Source organism: Eublepharis macularius, chromosome 12 (assembly GCF_028583425.1).
Source record: "Eublepharis macularius isolate TG4126 chromosome 12, MPM_Emac_v1.0, whole genome shotgun sequence".
Lineage (NCBI taxonomy): Eukaryota > Metazoa > Chordata > Lepidosauria > Squamata > Eublepharidae > Eublepharis > Eublepharis macularius.
Genome location: NC_072801.1, coordinates 16,194,946 through 16,207,468, shown reverse-complemented (window position 1 = coordinate 16,207,468; position 12,523 = coordinate 16,194,946). Strand labels below are relative to the sequence as shown.

Sequence of the window (12,523 nt, the reverse complement as noted above, 5' to 3'; positions counted from 1 at the left end):
GGACCTCAAGTACCGAAACTTTAAAAGAGGTCTCATCATGCTGATGCTCAATAAAGTGGGAAACTAAAGGTGCCTCCATTACTTTATGTCTAATCCTAGACATGTGTTCTAGTATCCTCGTTTTTAAAGGTCTTATTGTGCAACCAACATAAACCAAAGCACAAGGGCATTCAATCAAATATATAACCCCTGATGTGTAACATGACGCAAAATGTTTGATAAGTATCTTCCGACCCTTAACTGAGATCTCCCTTCCCTCCTGCATCAGCTTACATATGGTACAACGTCCACATTTATAATTGCCATGAGGCAATAATGATTGCTGTGGGACAGACCGCATATTAGCATGTATCAGATCGTCCTTTAGGCTCTTTGATCTACGTAGTCCGCAAAGTGGTCGTCTTTCGCAGCCTTCAATGTCCTGAACCAAGTTCCAGTGTCAGTTAACGATTCTCTTTATTTGATTCGTTAAGGGTGTATAGTCCAAGGCCCATCGGAATATTGTATAAATCACCTTCGCGTTGATACTTTGTAATGTGTTTATTACTTTTTGATACTGTATAAATCACTTTTGCGGTGATACTTTGTAATGTAATATAAGATTATTTTTCATTACAGTTATGACCCACGCCCCTGAAGAAGGGGACGAAATCTGAGTTTAGCCGGCCCCAGATTGGGCGTGGCCAATTTCAATATTTTTGTTAGGACCAGTACCTTGTCCGGTATTTTTTCACATAAGAAGTCTTTGCGAAGATTCTTCTGAACACCGTGGCAAAAGAATACACACATACGGTGGAAGTCCTGGACTATCTTTATTGAACTGTTCTCATATGACTTATAATATTGAGTAGCAAACGCACTAGTAAATAACTGGTTATGATTATACATTTATATTGCTCACAAATACTGTGGCTCCTGTGAGTTTTTCCTCTCTTTCCTATACAGCTTTGTATGGGAGCAGCCCCCCCTTTTTTCCCTTCTTCCCCTGGTTGGCAAAACTTAAACTGGCTCTCCCCCCCCCCCCATTTCAGTCTTGACGGGGCCTGAAGATCCAGACAAGTATGAAGCCACGATGGGCATCCTGGAAACTCTGATCCGAAGGAATGCAGCAGCTGCGCAAGAGGTAAATGCACGTGTGCCTGAGAGACCTGACCTTGCTTTTGAGTGATGAGATTTTTAATCACCTGGTGGTGGTGGTGTATGCATGCAAGAAAAGTTGTTAAGGAGATGGACGTTTGGCTGTCACGAGTACTTGGCATGTCTGTGTTGATCTTCCCTTGAATCATAAGTCTAAGCAACCTCAAAAGCCTTTCCTAGTCATCCCTCCGTTTCATCAGAGATGCTGCAATGGGGTATGGCAGGTCCAGTAGGAGAATCCTCAGCAACATTCTGGGCTGGGAAGCTGGGTAGAACACAGCTGCTGTGCAGCAAAGGTCTGGTGACTGCATGAAGCCCAGCATCCTACTAGAATAGAGGGCAGTGGGGCAAGTACTCTTTGCCTTTCCTTCTGTGGCAGATGCACTTCCCTCCCCATGTTGTACTTCTGTCATGTCGTAGTGAAATGGCAAGCAACCTCCGCTTTGGTATTTTGTGCAGGTGAGTGTGGAACTGACCAAAGTGCTGCTGCATTTGGAAGAGAAGACCTACATAGAAGGCTTTATGGGGCTCCGACAAAGCGCTCTGGTGGCTCTCGCTGTCACAGATCCGATCCCAGTGAGTCTTTGCACTGATGCACGTCAGTCATTAGATGTTTGAAGAACTGCCGGGTGGTTTTTCTTGCAGAGGAGCACAGCAATAGTCCTGTGCAGAGAAGCCAGGGGGTTGCGTGGGAGGAATCCCAGCAGGCTTCTGAATCAGCTTTCCTTTTTTGTTGTTGAGGTGTCCCACTTCTTGACCGCAGAGTTCTACTCTCTGAACTACAGCCTCCGCCAGCGCATGGACGTGTTGGACGTAAGTGGCTGCCACCTGCCCCTGCAATTCCTGCCCTCGCTCCTTTCTGCACTCAAGCATGCATGCCCCGTGCTGTGTCAAGGAAGAGAAATGCAAGGAGAGAGGTCGTTGGTCCTAGCTCATAAGTCAGCTTCATGCTCCACCACACATGCACACCATCTTGATCATGCTGGCCTGCTGAGATGGACGGCTTAGAGATACCAGTCATTGCCCTGTGGTTCCTCTCCTCCACCTCCCGCAAGGAATGAGAGTTCAAGGGGGTTCCTAATAGTGTAACATAAACATGTTTACATTTCTGACCGAGAGCCACTCTCTCTCCCCCTTTCCTGCTTCCTGGCTGTGAGTCTTTGATGCTCACTGAAATTCAAAAGACTATGAGACTAAATGTGATGCTGGCAGAAGCAAAACCTGTTGAACTTCGCTCTTGAAAGGCACTGCGTTTAAGCTGGACAACTGCTTGTGAAAAGTGGCTGTGCTTTCCCAGGTGTAGCCGCTGGGCCAGTGTAAATCCACATTGCTTCTTTTTACAAGGTTATTTATTGTCCCAGATGGTGGTAACTGGGTTCATGCAGATGACGCAGCCATGTAGAATGAGAGGTGTTCGGCCCTTTCTGTATGCTCATTGGGGAAGTGTGTTTTGTGCTCTGTGGGTGAAGGGAAGCACCATTCCTAACTTGTAAGGAACCTACACACATCGTGAGACTGGGCATCTCCAGCATCACAGCACACAATACCCTCTTTGCCGGTTCGCCCAGGTGCTGGCCACGGCAGCTCAGGAACTTTCTCGGCCCGCCACTCCTAAACCAGAGCGTCTCCCGAGTGTCAAACAGCCCAGCATCCAGATCCTCTCTGTTGACAATCCTCCTCAAAACTGGCAACAAGTTGTGGATGAAAGGATCAAAAGCAAGACACGAAGGTTTGCAAAGGTAAGGCTGGGAAATCCAGAAGTGAGGGCAGAAGGGGTTCTCTGGGTCAGCTAGAGGATCAGTGGTAGTTCATGCATTTGGCGCTTAAGGGTTGAGGATGACCTGCTCTTTCCTAGAAAAAGATCTTCAATGTCCATCTAGTGCTTTTCAAAGTGAGAGTATCGGTAATCCCAGGAGCAATCAGCCCACTTGACAAACAATCTCCCTGTATTCTGAAGCACTAGCTCAGTGCAGACAGATCTGCACTGGAATGTTGTCAGCCTCCTGTAGCGCAGTGGTTAAGCAGTTCGGCTGCAAATCAGCCCTCTACTGGTTCGAATCCCACCACTGCCATGAGCTCAGTGGGTGGCGTTAAGCCATTCCTCTCAGCCCCAGCTCCCCAGCTGTATTGTGGGGATAATAATAACACTAATTTGTTCACTGGTCTGGGCGAGGTACTAATCTGTCTAGAAGAGTGGTATATAACTGCAGTTGTTGTTGTTGTTACTATTATTATTATTATTAAAGCCCTAGGAGCTAGAAAACGTTGCTTCTCCTCTCAGGGCTTTGGCCTTGAATTCTAGCCTTAGCAAGGCTGTTTGGGCTTCCTCGGACCAAAGGGGCGGCTGCCCAAACATGGTGATAGTGGTTAGATGCCAGTGGTTTGAGCCATTAGTGAGGGAATGGAGAGGAAGTTACAGCCAGGAAAAATCCCTTGAGATTCTGACTCAAGGGAGCAGTGTTTATAGCAGGAATTGTCTTCCATCTTGGCTTATGAAGTTCTGGATTTTTCATACCATGGCAAGCAGGCGGCACTTACATTCCTGGCAAGGAAAGCAAACTTTCAGCCGGCTTTGGGAGAGTGGAAAACAGGGTTGCACCTACCTGTAACTGTTGTTCATCATGTGGAACTGCACAGAAGAACACAACATACCTGCCTAACCCATCTGTTTGTTTGGAACAGGGCCCATCCCGAGCAGAGTTGCCATGCACCCCCAACAAATTTGGCCCAGTTGCTGGTCATTTCTTCTTCCCGCTTCTTCAGAACTTTGACAGGTAAAAACCACAAAGTGCCTTTAGCTGCTCTGCTTCAGAGAACTTGCAATATCACTGGTGCAGATGTGCAAACTGCCATTTTGGCAGCCTGCCCTCGCTAGACCAGCTGCTGAAGCTTCTGACTCGCTGTGTTTCTTTGCTGTACTAAACAGAAGGAAATGAAACATTCTAAGTGATCCTCTCAGAAGATACTCCTTTCTCTGTGTTCCTTTCCAGGTCTCTGACCACCTTCGACCTTTTGGGTGATGATCACATGGTACTTGGCCGGCTGGCACACACACTGGCAGTTCTGATGTACTTTGCTGTCAATACTGGGGTAAGAAATGAAGATAAATGAAGGAGGCTTTCAAAAGTATATTTAAACACACAGTTGCATGCAGTCCAGCTAGGAAGGAAGAGAATCCGGTAGTGTATCTTGCACCTTTGCCCCTACCCAGGAGCGCAGTGCATTCAGTGCCTTCCTTTGGCTTTGGGAATACATCTCACGTCGTCAGACAGCAGCACGGCTTCAGCTATTCCAATAAACTGCAGGAAAAATCCTCCAAACGGGGGAGTCTCCTGCATGCAACAGACCTTAGCGGGTCTGAGGGGGCTTCTTGCAATTGAGGCTGAACGGAGCTTCCATTCTTCGTAGTTTTTAGTTACGGGTTTCTCACAAAAACTCACTTGTGGGTCACTAGATGTCTGCTGACAGCCTCCCAATATTAGGGTTCTTATTTTAGGTACTGTTTCCATATCACAAAAGACAGAACGTACTTTTGCCCTGTTAGTGACATATATTCCACTTGCAGAATTCTGTATCCCTGTCTGTTAAATGATGCAAACGACATCTTCAATGACATCCTGAAAAAGCCAGAGGTAACCAGGAATGGCTGCTGCATAATGCTCAAGGTCTCGGTGCCATCAGGCAAGTGGAGATGGCCTAGCTTAGGTGGCAGAGTTTTTAGAGCACCAGGAAAGGACAGGACATTGTCAATTGTTTACTTTATTCTATTTTTAATCACCCTTTGGGGTTTTTGCCTGCGGGATAAAATATACTTCAACTACATTTCTACTTTGCTTTGCATTCATTGTGTAACCAAAGTCTTAGCTTGGCACTGTATATCTAATGCTTTTCCCTTTGGATCATTGCTTTCCCCCCCTCCCCTGTCCCCAGGTAGCAGCTGTGATGGGAAAGGCATTGCTTGAATTTGTTTGGACCCTTCGCTTTCACGCAGATGCGTAAGTTCATGTCAGGATTCAGATTCAGGTGGACAGCCACGTTGGTCTGTAGCAGCAAAGTCACATCAGGAGTCTAGGGCCATCTTTAATGTCTAACCAAATTTATTCCAGCATAAGCTTTTCATGACCTCAGATGTAGTGGAGAGTACATCCACTAGGGTCAATGTTACTATATTGACAACAGAAAGGCATTGGGAGGGGGGAGTATTACAATGAGAGGCTGGTTTAAAATGAAATCTAGTAAAAGGATTAATTGGTCCACTCAAAGGGGTAAGGGCCACCCCCCCCATCTGTTGTTAGATGGCCAAAGCAGGAAGCTGAGCATCATCCTGACACAACCCGTCTGTAAAGATGACCCCGGAGCAGTTTTCGGTGGCGCTTTTCTTTGGCTCTTTGCACTGGGGTTCAGTGTAGCCCGAGGTGGGAATCCAAGGAATAAGTTTGGTTGGATCAACTTCGATGACTCAAGGAGCAGCGTGACTTGTGCCCACAAGGCAGAAGAGTTAAGAAATGTCTGTCCTTTTTCCAACAGGGCCACGGGACTAGCAGCTGGGTGGGGAAAGGCCTTCTCTAGCTATAGCTTACCCACGTGTTCCTTTCCCCCGCAGATATGTGCGTCAGGGCCTTCTGTCTTGCGTCTCTTCTACACTCCTCAGCATCCCTGCAGAACGCCTTCTGGAAGAGGTGGCAGAGGAACTTTTGGAGACCCAGGCTTGGCTGGCAGGTGAGGTGGTGTTTCAGGAGCTGGGCAGGACAAGGGCAGGGGAGAAGAATTAGTTTCTTGGGAAAATGAATGGCTGGAGCTGATGAATTACAGAGTAGCACAGTTTGCCCAGGCAGCTTTCTGAATTCAACTGGGCGTCCCTGCAGCCTGAGGTAGATGAGGAAATAGCCGGCTTTCAGAGCAAGGGGGCAGCATGTGCCCTGGAAGGCTCCAGACGATGAGGCCATGATTTGCATCTCAGTGCTAAAGGGGCAAGTGACGGAGAACCAGAAGACGGAAACGGCCCTGCACCCATGCCCTTCTCCCTCTGTGTCAGTCCCCTTGGCCATCCCGATCGTGAGAATTGGCTTCCCACAGCGGGTGGAGAGGAAATGACAGACAGGCAGCTGGTTTCTGATCCCTGCACTGGAAGCCACAGCTCTGTGCCCTTAAAAGGGAAAAGGGCTGCCATGCAGACCACAGAGTCCCGCTTTCCCATTACTTGGTACAACTGGCATTCTTGTGCCTGTTCAGCAGCATCTTTCTGACCTTAAGGGAGTGGGAGCTGAATCTTCTCTGCAGCTGTATGGAAGGTTCGAGTATCCAGCGCAAAAAACTTTGTGGGCACGTCTGGAAGACGAAACACCGAAGGGTTATAAAGGCAGCAGCGGGCAAAACTTTGCCCATCAGAGGTTTGCCCCATTGAAAACCAGTGTTATTACTGCATATTTCAAAGGCATTGCCATCTTGGCAACTACAAACTTTGTGACAGCTTCGGGCTGTTGTTAAAAAATACATTCTTCTTTTCAAAAAAGCCTTGCGGGTGACAACAGTATTTACCTTGGGCCCAGTGCGTGTATAGGCAGAAGTAGGGCAAGAGGCGCTTCTCTGGACCTACCTACATCTGCAGGCCTGGCATTCCTCTTATTTCTTCAGGGTGACTCTGACCCTACAGTTGGGGTCTTTGTGTGTGTGTGTGTGTGTGGGAGGGGGGAGCTGCTGATTGTCATTTCTGGCTGCAGGCTGGCTTCTGCTGAAAACTGGAACGTGTTTCTGAAACTCTCCTCTTGTTTTATAAATAGCCCCACTCCATTGGGGTGACTCATGTACCCAGCCTGACCTGGCGCTGGGCTTTGAATGTTTTGTGTGTGCGCACAGGATATCCTCCCACAGACTCACCACTCTTTCAGACTCACCCTCACACACACACACACACACACACACACACACACACACACACACACACACACTCTGACCTCTTGGTTTCCACTTTGCAAGCCAGTCAAGAGGAGCATCTTTCATTCCTCCTGGTAATGGCTATCTGATAAAACTGAAATTCAGTAGTGAGGCTCATTCCCCCACTGCTGTGGCAGGCTGGGAAAGCTTCCATGTGCAGCATTTCTTCTTGCCATACAGCTGGTCAAGGCACTGGAACCTCGTTTTAAAAAAAAAAAAGGCAAGCCAAGTTGTTGTGCCATAGATCTGCTCTGTACCACAGCCAGAAGGTCCCTCTTGAGGAAAATCAACACCCTGCCTCCCAAGACAGGCACTTGTCTTCATAGAGGAGAGGAGTATAACATTTTGCACACTCCAACACATCTGATGAAGTGAGCTCCGGCACACAAAAGCTTATGCTGGAATAAATGTTGTGGGTCTTCAAGATGGTACTAGGCTCCTGTTTTATATCTAAAGAAACGTCTCTCCCCCCCCTCCCATCCCTTTGCACCAGCTATGCTCTTTTGGCTGCAAGCTTTTGCTTTACTGCACTTAAGGAGGCTTGCTTGGCATCTAGCAGAGCCCTTCCTTTTCAGTTGTGGAATGGGCTCACTGAGGAGGTGAGGGGAGATGCCATTTCTAGAGGTGCTGCAAGGCTGTTTATGCGACAAGGGCTTTTAGTGAGGCTTGAGCTGCAGGTGTTTTCTTAGGAATGTTGCATATGTTTAAAATTCGGGAATTGTAAGCTACCTTGAGCCCCAGGTGAAAGGCAGGGTATGATGAACATTTCTATAAACAGAAACTCTCTCACCAAATGAAGCTTTCTAAACTAAACCACAGGACCAAAGTAGTATCTTATCTGCTCCTAGGGTTTGTGTGCTTTAGCTATGCTGAAGCAATGTCATTTAAAAGAAATGTTGCTAAATAAAGGTTGCTCTGAAGTCAAACAAGCTGGATATTTGAAGAGAGCGGGGAGGGCTTCCTTTTATTGTTCCTTTCCTAAAGCACACTGGACCGCTCAACTGATGCTTCGCAGGGATTTCCTTGCGCCATTTCCCCCCTCCTCTTGTGTGTCTTTTCCTATGTTTTGCAGATGTAGCAGAGAAGGACCCAGATGGCGACTGCAGAAGTTTGGCACTACAGAATCTGTTCCTGATGGAAAATTTGAAGAAGAAACTGGGAACGGCTCCTCTTGAGTGAAGAGGACCCAATGACTGCAGTGGTTTTCCCTTCATGGGGATGGGCGTGTGTGATTTCCTTGTTGCCGCTACGGCTACCAGTTCAGCAGAACAGCAACGGGACTGCCACATGGCATTTCCCCACATTTCCCCTGCCCCAGTCTCCCCTCAGAGGCCATTCTCCCCCTTTTGGAATTGGCAATGGACAGACTGTTAGAGGGTTGTAACTGCATAATGATCTGCCTGCTCGTTCCTCTGAATTCCAACTTTAATTTTTTTTAAAAAGTCTCTGTTTCCTTTTGTTGCTGATGGGTAAGGGAAAAGGCTTATTTCTGAACTTGGCTAGAAGCCTGCTTTTTTTTAAAAAAAAAAAAAAAGCTGGGAATTCTGGTGGACTGTTAAAATGCTCTAATGCTGTAACACTATGTCAGTCGCTGATTATTAGAAAAAAAAACAAAAGCCTCAAAGGGGTAAGGGGTGAAATGGCCAGTGGGGCAGGAGGGCTTGGGACAGGGGTAATGACATCAATGTGAGCAGGGCCAGGAAGATTTAGTTTTGCAGGATTTCTTCATACAGTGATTGTGGAAGCTTTTCACACAACTCCGCAGTGCCAGAAGGCACACATCAGTTGGGGCTGAACGAGAACCTGACCCATCAACCAGTCGGTCCATTTCAGCACGCGTGACTTCTGGCAAGTGGGTTGTCTCCATCCACACAAGCACTGGCCAAGACCAGAACAAAGAAAATGCTGTGTCAGTTGTGGAGGGGGTGGGTGCGCAAAGAGATGTAAAGTTCCATTGTACTAATTTAATCAGATTTTAACACTGTATATGTTCTGATATTCTAAATGACCGAGGCAATAGTGTTTCTCAAAATAATTTTCTGTCTTAACATGGATTTAAAATATTAAACATTTTTTTCCAACAAAATTAAAATTTGAGGTTACATCCTGCTCCTTCGAAAAACTCCACTTCATCAGCCACTTCTTCTTCTACCCCCTTGTCCTCCATGCTGTTGTGGCGAATCCTCTCCGGCGCAGGGTTCCGGCTCAGGGGGATGCCCAGTCCTCTATGAACCGCCTCAATGGTCTGTTGACTCACGTAGTAATTCAGATTCACACAGGGAATTTTTTTCCGCATCTCTTCAAGGTAGCGATAGGCCTGGTGAGAACACAGCATGTCATGGCCAAGAGATCTTCCCAATTTCTCTGCATTTCTTTTTGCCTTGTGCTAGCCTATGTTTGGAATGTTTTGATACTGCTGAGTTTACCCCATACTAGGGCCACAGTCAAGAATCTCTTACGGTGCTGGAACAGGGTAGTCCCCACAGCTGTGTGACTTGGGGTGGGGGGGAGAACACCGAAGAAATGTCTTCCAGGATCACTTCATCTGGCTATCTCATTTATTGCACAGGTGGCTCCCAGACTACACAATCTGTAGGACTTGATTCCTCTGGTCTCCAGAGTTTGAAGGAGAAGAGATACAAGTTACAGATCGATGTCTTTCAAATGCCAGTAACTGAGGCCTGCATAAATCAGTAGAAAGGGGACTGCCAATTCCAGCATGGTGCAGTGGCTAGATTATTGGATTAGGATCTGGGAGTCTCCAGGTCTGAATCCCCACTCTACCGTGGAAGCCTGCTGGGTGACCTTGGGCCAATCACACGTTCTACAACTAACCTACCTCACAGGTTTGTTGTAAGGATAAAGTGGAGAAGAGAAGGATGTATGCTGTTCTGAATCCCCTCGCTGGGGCCTATCCTGGATAGCCCACGCAAGACTGATCTTGGAAGCTAAGCAAGGTTGGCCTTGGTTAGTCGTTGGATTGGAGACCTCTAACGAAGACCAAGGTTGTAGAGGCAGGCAATGGCAAACCACCTCTGTTAGTCTCTTGCCATAAACACAACAGCAGGAGCTTGCCAAAAGTCAGTTATGACTTGATGGCACTTTCTACTACCCCACACTGGGGAGAAAGGTGGGGTTTTTAATCAGAGCTCATTTCAAGGGGGAACGCGCAGGAACACAGTTCCGGCAGTTCCCCAAAGAGGTCACATGTCAGGTGACCCTGCCCACCAGACTCAGCCAGTTTGGGCCCGTTTCAGCCTGGATTGGGGTCGAAATGGCCCGGATCGGGCCTCTGACGGGTGGTGGATCACTCTCCCACTCAGCAGCAGCCCAATCCTGACCATGTTGGGCCCAATTTCAGTCCTGAATGGCCAGGATTGGGTCCAAAACAGCCAGGATAGATGATGTCAGGGAGTGTGGCACACAAATCAGTTATGTTAATGACACACTTCTGGTGATGGCAAGGGCGTGGCATATGCTAATGAGTTCCTCCAGCTCTTTTTCTACAAAATGACCCCTGGTTTTAATTAAATAAAATACCGCCCTTCCACACACGCCCCATGCTGACTCCAAGAGATTCTTTTAAGGGGCACAATAGGCTATTGGTGGGGGCTAAATTGCATGAGCTAAATAGGATCCCTGGCACAGTCCCCATCCTCTCTTGTACCAAAATAAAACCTAAAAGAAATGAAAGCTACTGTCAGTGCTGATCACAGACCTGCACAATCACAGCTGCAACCCGACTCACTCCGGCACCAACTTAAAATGCAGCCTCTCTTGTTTGAACTCCATATGACTGGAGAGCACCTGGCAGTTTCAGAACAGCAGGGGATTTTGGGGGGGGGGGGGTTGCCTAAGCCCTGCAATTCTGTCTTCCCTATTTCACTTGAGGCTGTTCGGCACTTCCTCTTCTGAGCCAGTGAATCATCTCAATTCCAGATGGTTCAACATAAATTGTTTCCCCTGCTTTGTCATCCTGTCCCCCACCCAGCCACTGTTACCACCAGGTGGCTGGTTGTTACAAGGGTTCAGGGACACTGAAAATCAATATTCTCTGAACCAGTTGGTAATCTCAAAGAGCTGGCGAGTAAAAATCCCACCGTTGAGCTAAGATGCACCACCCCCTCACAGTTGTGTGCTAATACAATCTCAAAAGGACTGTTCCATGTGTTTTACTGAACACTGGTCTACAAGTACAACTTTTACAGCAAAGAGATTTGTCTCTCAGTGTACCTGTCCTGACTCACCATCTGGAATTCTTGCACCTGCACGTGATGCTCCACAAGGAACCCCAGGACATCCCCAGGGCGGATGATGCCATCGAGGTCTGGCTCACCCAGTAGTAGCTCACACTGCCTGGCTGCCTCTTTGGCATCTTCTGGGTAAAGCCTAGGAAGGGAAACAGACACTGAGAGATCTCTGTCTTTTGGTGCTACACCTCTGAAGATGCCAGCCACAGCTGCTGGCGAAACGTCAGGAACTACAATGCCAAGACCATGGCAAGACAGCCCGGAAAACCCCCAACAACCATCGTTCTCCGGCCGTGAAAGCCTTCGACAATACATCGACAGACCCTATATCGGTGGGAAGGCCAAGACAATATCGCTGCAATTTCATTTCCCATTTGCACAAACAGCCCTTGTGTCATATTTCTCCACCACATGTATTCCAAGATTTTGTTGAGCGCATGGCTTATAGTTGCGGTGAAGGCGATGCTTCAGACATTCCTTGTTAACTTAGCACTAACCAAGTGTGGGGAAGCATACAACACTGCAGAATACAACTGCCACACGAAATAGTGTTCAGTGCTCATACTAGGTTTCCTCTGCTCCTTTCAGACAAGTACAGCTTGGGAGCAAAAGTCTCTTTCCACATTTGGTGGGAAATCCCTGTACACCACACAGCAATTGGGGCCATTTTCTAGGCCCCCTTCTCAAGTTGCATAGGGAGGCAGCCAGGTTTCACTGTGTAAACAAACCTGCAGTTGTACATTTCATGGGGCAGCATCCTTTAGGCAGCTTTGGCACAGTCACTAGCTGCCTAGTCCAGGTCACCAGGGTTCCTAAAACAGTCTGAAAGCCAATATGCTGCAGAATGATTATAGCAAGGAGTACCAAATCTAGCAGCATGGGACAGCTGCTTTCTTAAGGTAGATGCCTGAGCCTTTAAGCAGTGTTGGTGGTGATAAAAGGACAGCAAAGACTGGCAACAAGAACAGGGCCTGTTTTCTTTGGCTAACACTTGCATTTGGATAACAGATGCCCCTCCAAGTCACACAAAATGGTACTGAATGCTCTTTCCAAATCCTGGGAGAAGCAAAGGATTGCAATGTTGTGAGCAGGGGCCAAAGTGAAGATCTGTAGGAACAGGTGGAAGAAAGCAACACTGAGCAAGACCCCTAAATTACACAGAGGGCACAGTCAGTACTAGCCTTCTGCTCAACAACACATTT

The 12,523-nt window shown here is 47.6% G+C and overlaps 2 protein-coding genes across 3 annotated transcripts in view; one reads left to right on the top strand and one right to left on the bottom strand.

Moving 5' to 3' along the window:
• The window catches only part of TELO2 (telomere maintenance 2), a 28,481-nt gene extending 19,461 nt beyond the window's left edge, over positions 1–9,020 (top strand). For both annotated transcript variants that reach the window (XM_054992447.1, XM_054992446.1), the window contains 9 exons: positions 1,032–1,123; positions 1,597–1,713; positions 1,879–1,950; positions 2,706–2,876; positions 3,820–3,911; positions 4,128–4,227; positions 5,068–5,132; positions 5,741–5,856; positions 8,144–9,020. In XM_054992447.1, the coding sequence (XP_054848422.1) occupies positions 1,032–1,123; positions 1,597–1,713; positions 1,879–1,950; positions 2,706–2,876; positions 3,820–3,911; positions 4,128–4,227; positions 5,068–5,132; positions 5,741–5,856; positions 8,144–8,250 (932 nt within the window). In that variant the 3' untranslated portion in view covers positions 8,251–9,020. The remainder of the gene's footprint in view (positions 1–1,031; positions 1,124–1,596; positions 1,714–1,878; positions 1,951–2,705; positions 2,877–3,819; positions 3,912–4,127; positions 4,228–5,067; positions 5,133–5,740; positions 5,857–8,143) is intronic.
• Positions 9,021–9,147: 127 nt separating this feature from the next.
• IFT140 (intraflagellar transport 140) overlaps positions 9,148–12,523 on the bottom strand; it is a 97,997-nt gene continuing 94,621 nt past the window's right edge. Inside the window, exons 29-30 of the mRNA XM_054992445.1 lie at positions 11,319–11,460; positions 9,148–9,388 (exon numbers count right to left, since the gene is read on the bottom strand). Of these exons, the coding sequence (XP_054848420.1) occupies positions 9,158–9,388; positions 11,319–11,460 (373 nt within the window). The 3' untranslated portion in view covers positions 9,148–9,157. The remainder of the gene's footprint in view (positions 9,389–11,318; positions 11,461–12,523) is intronic.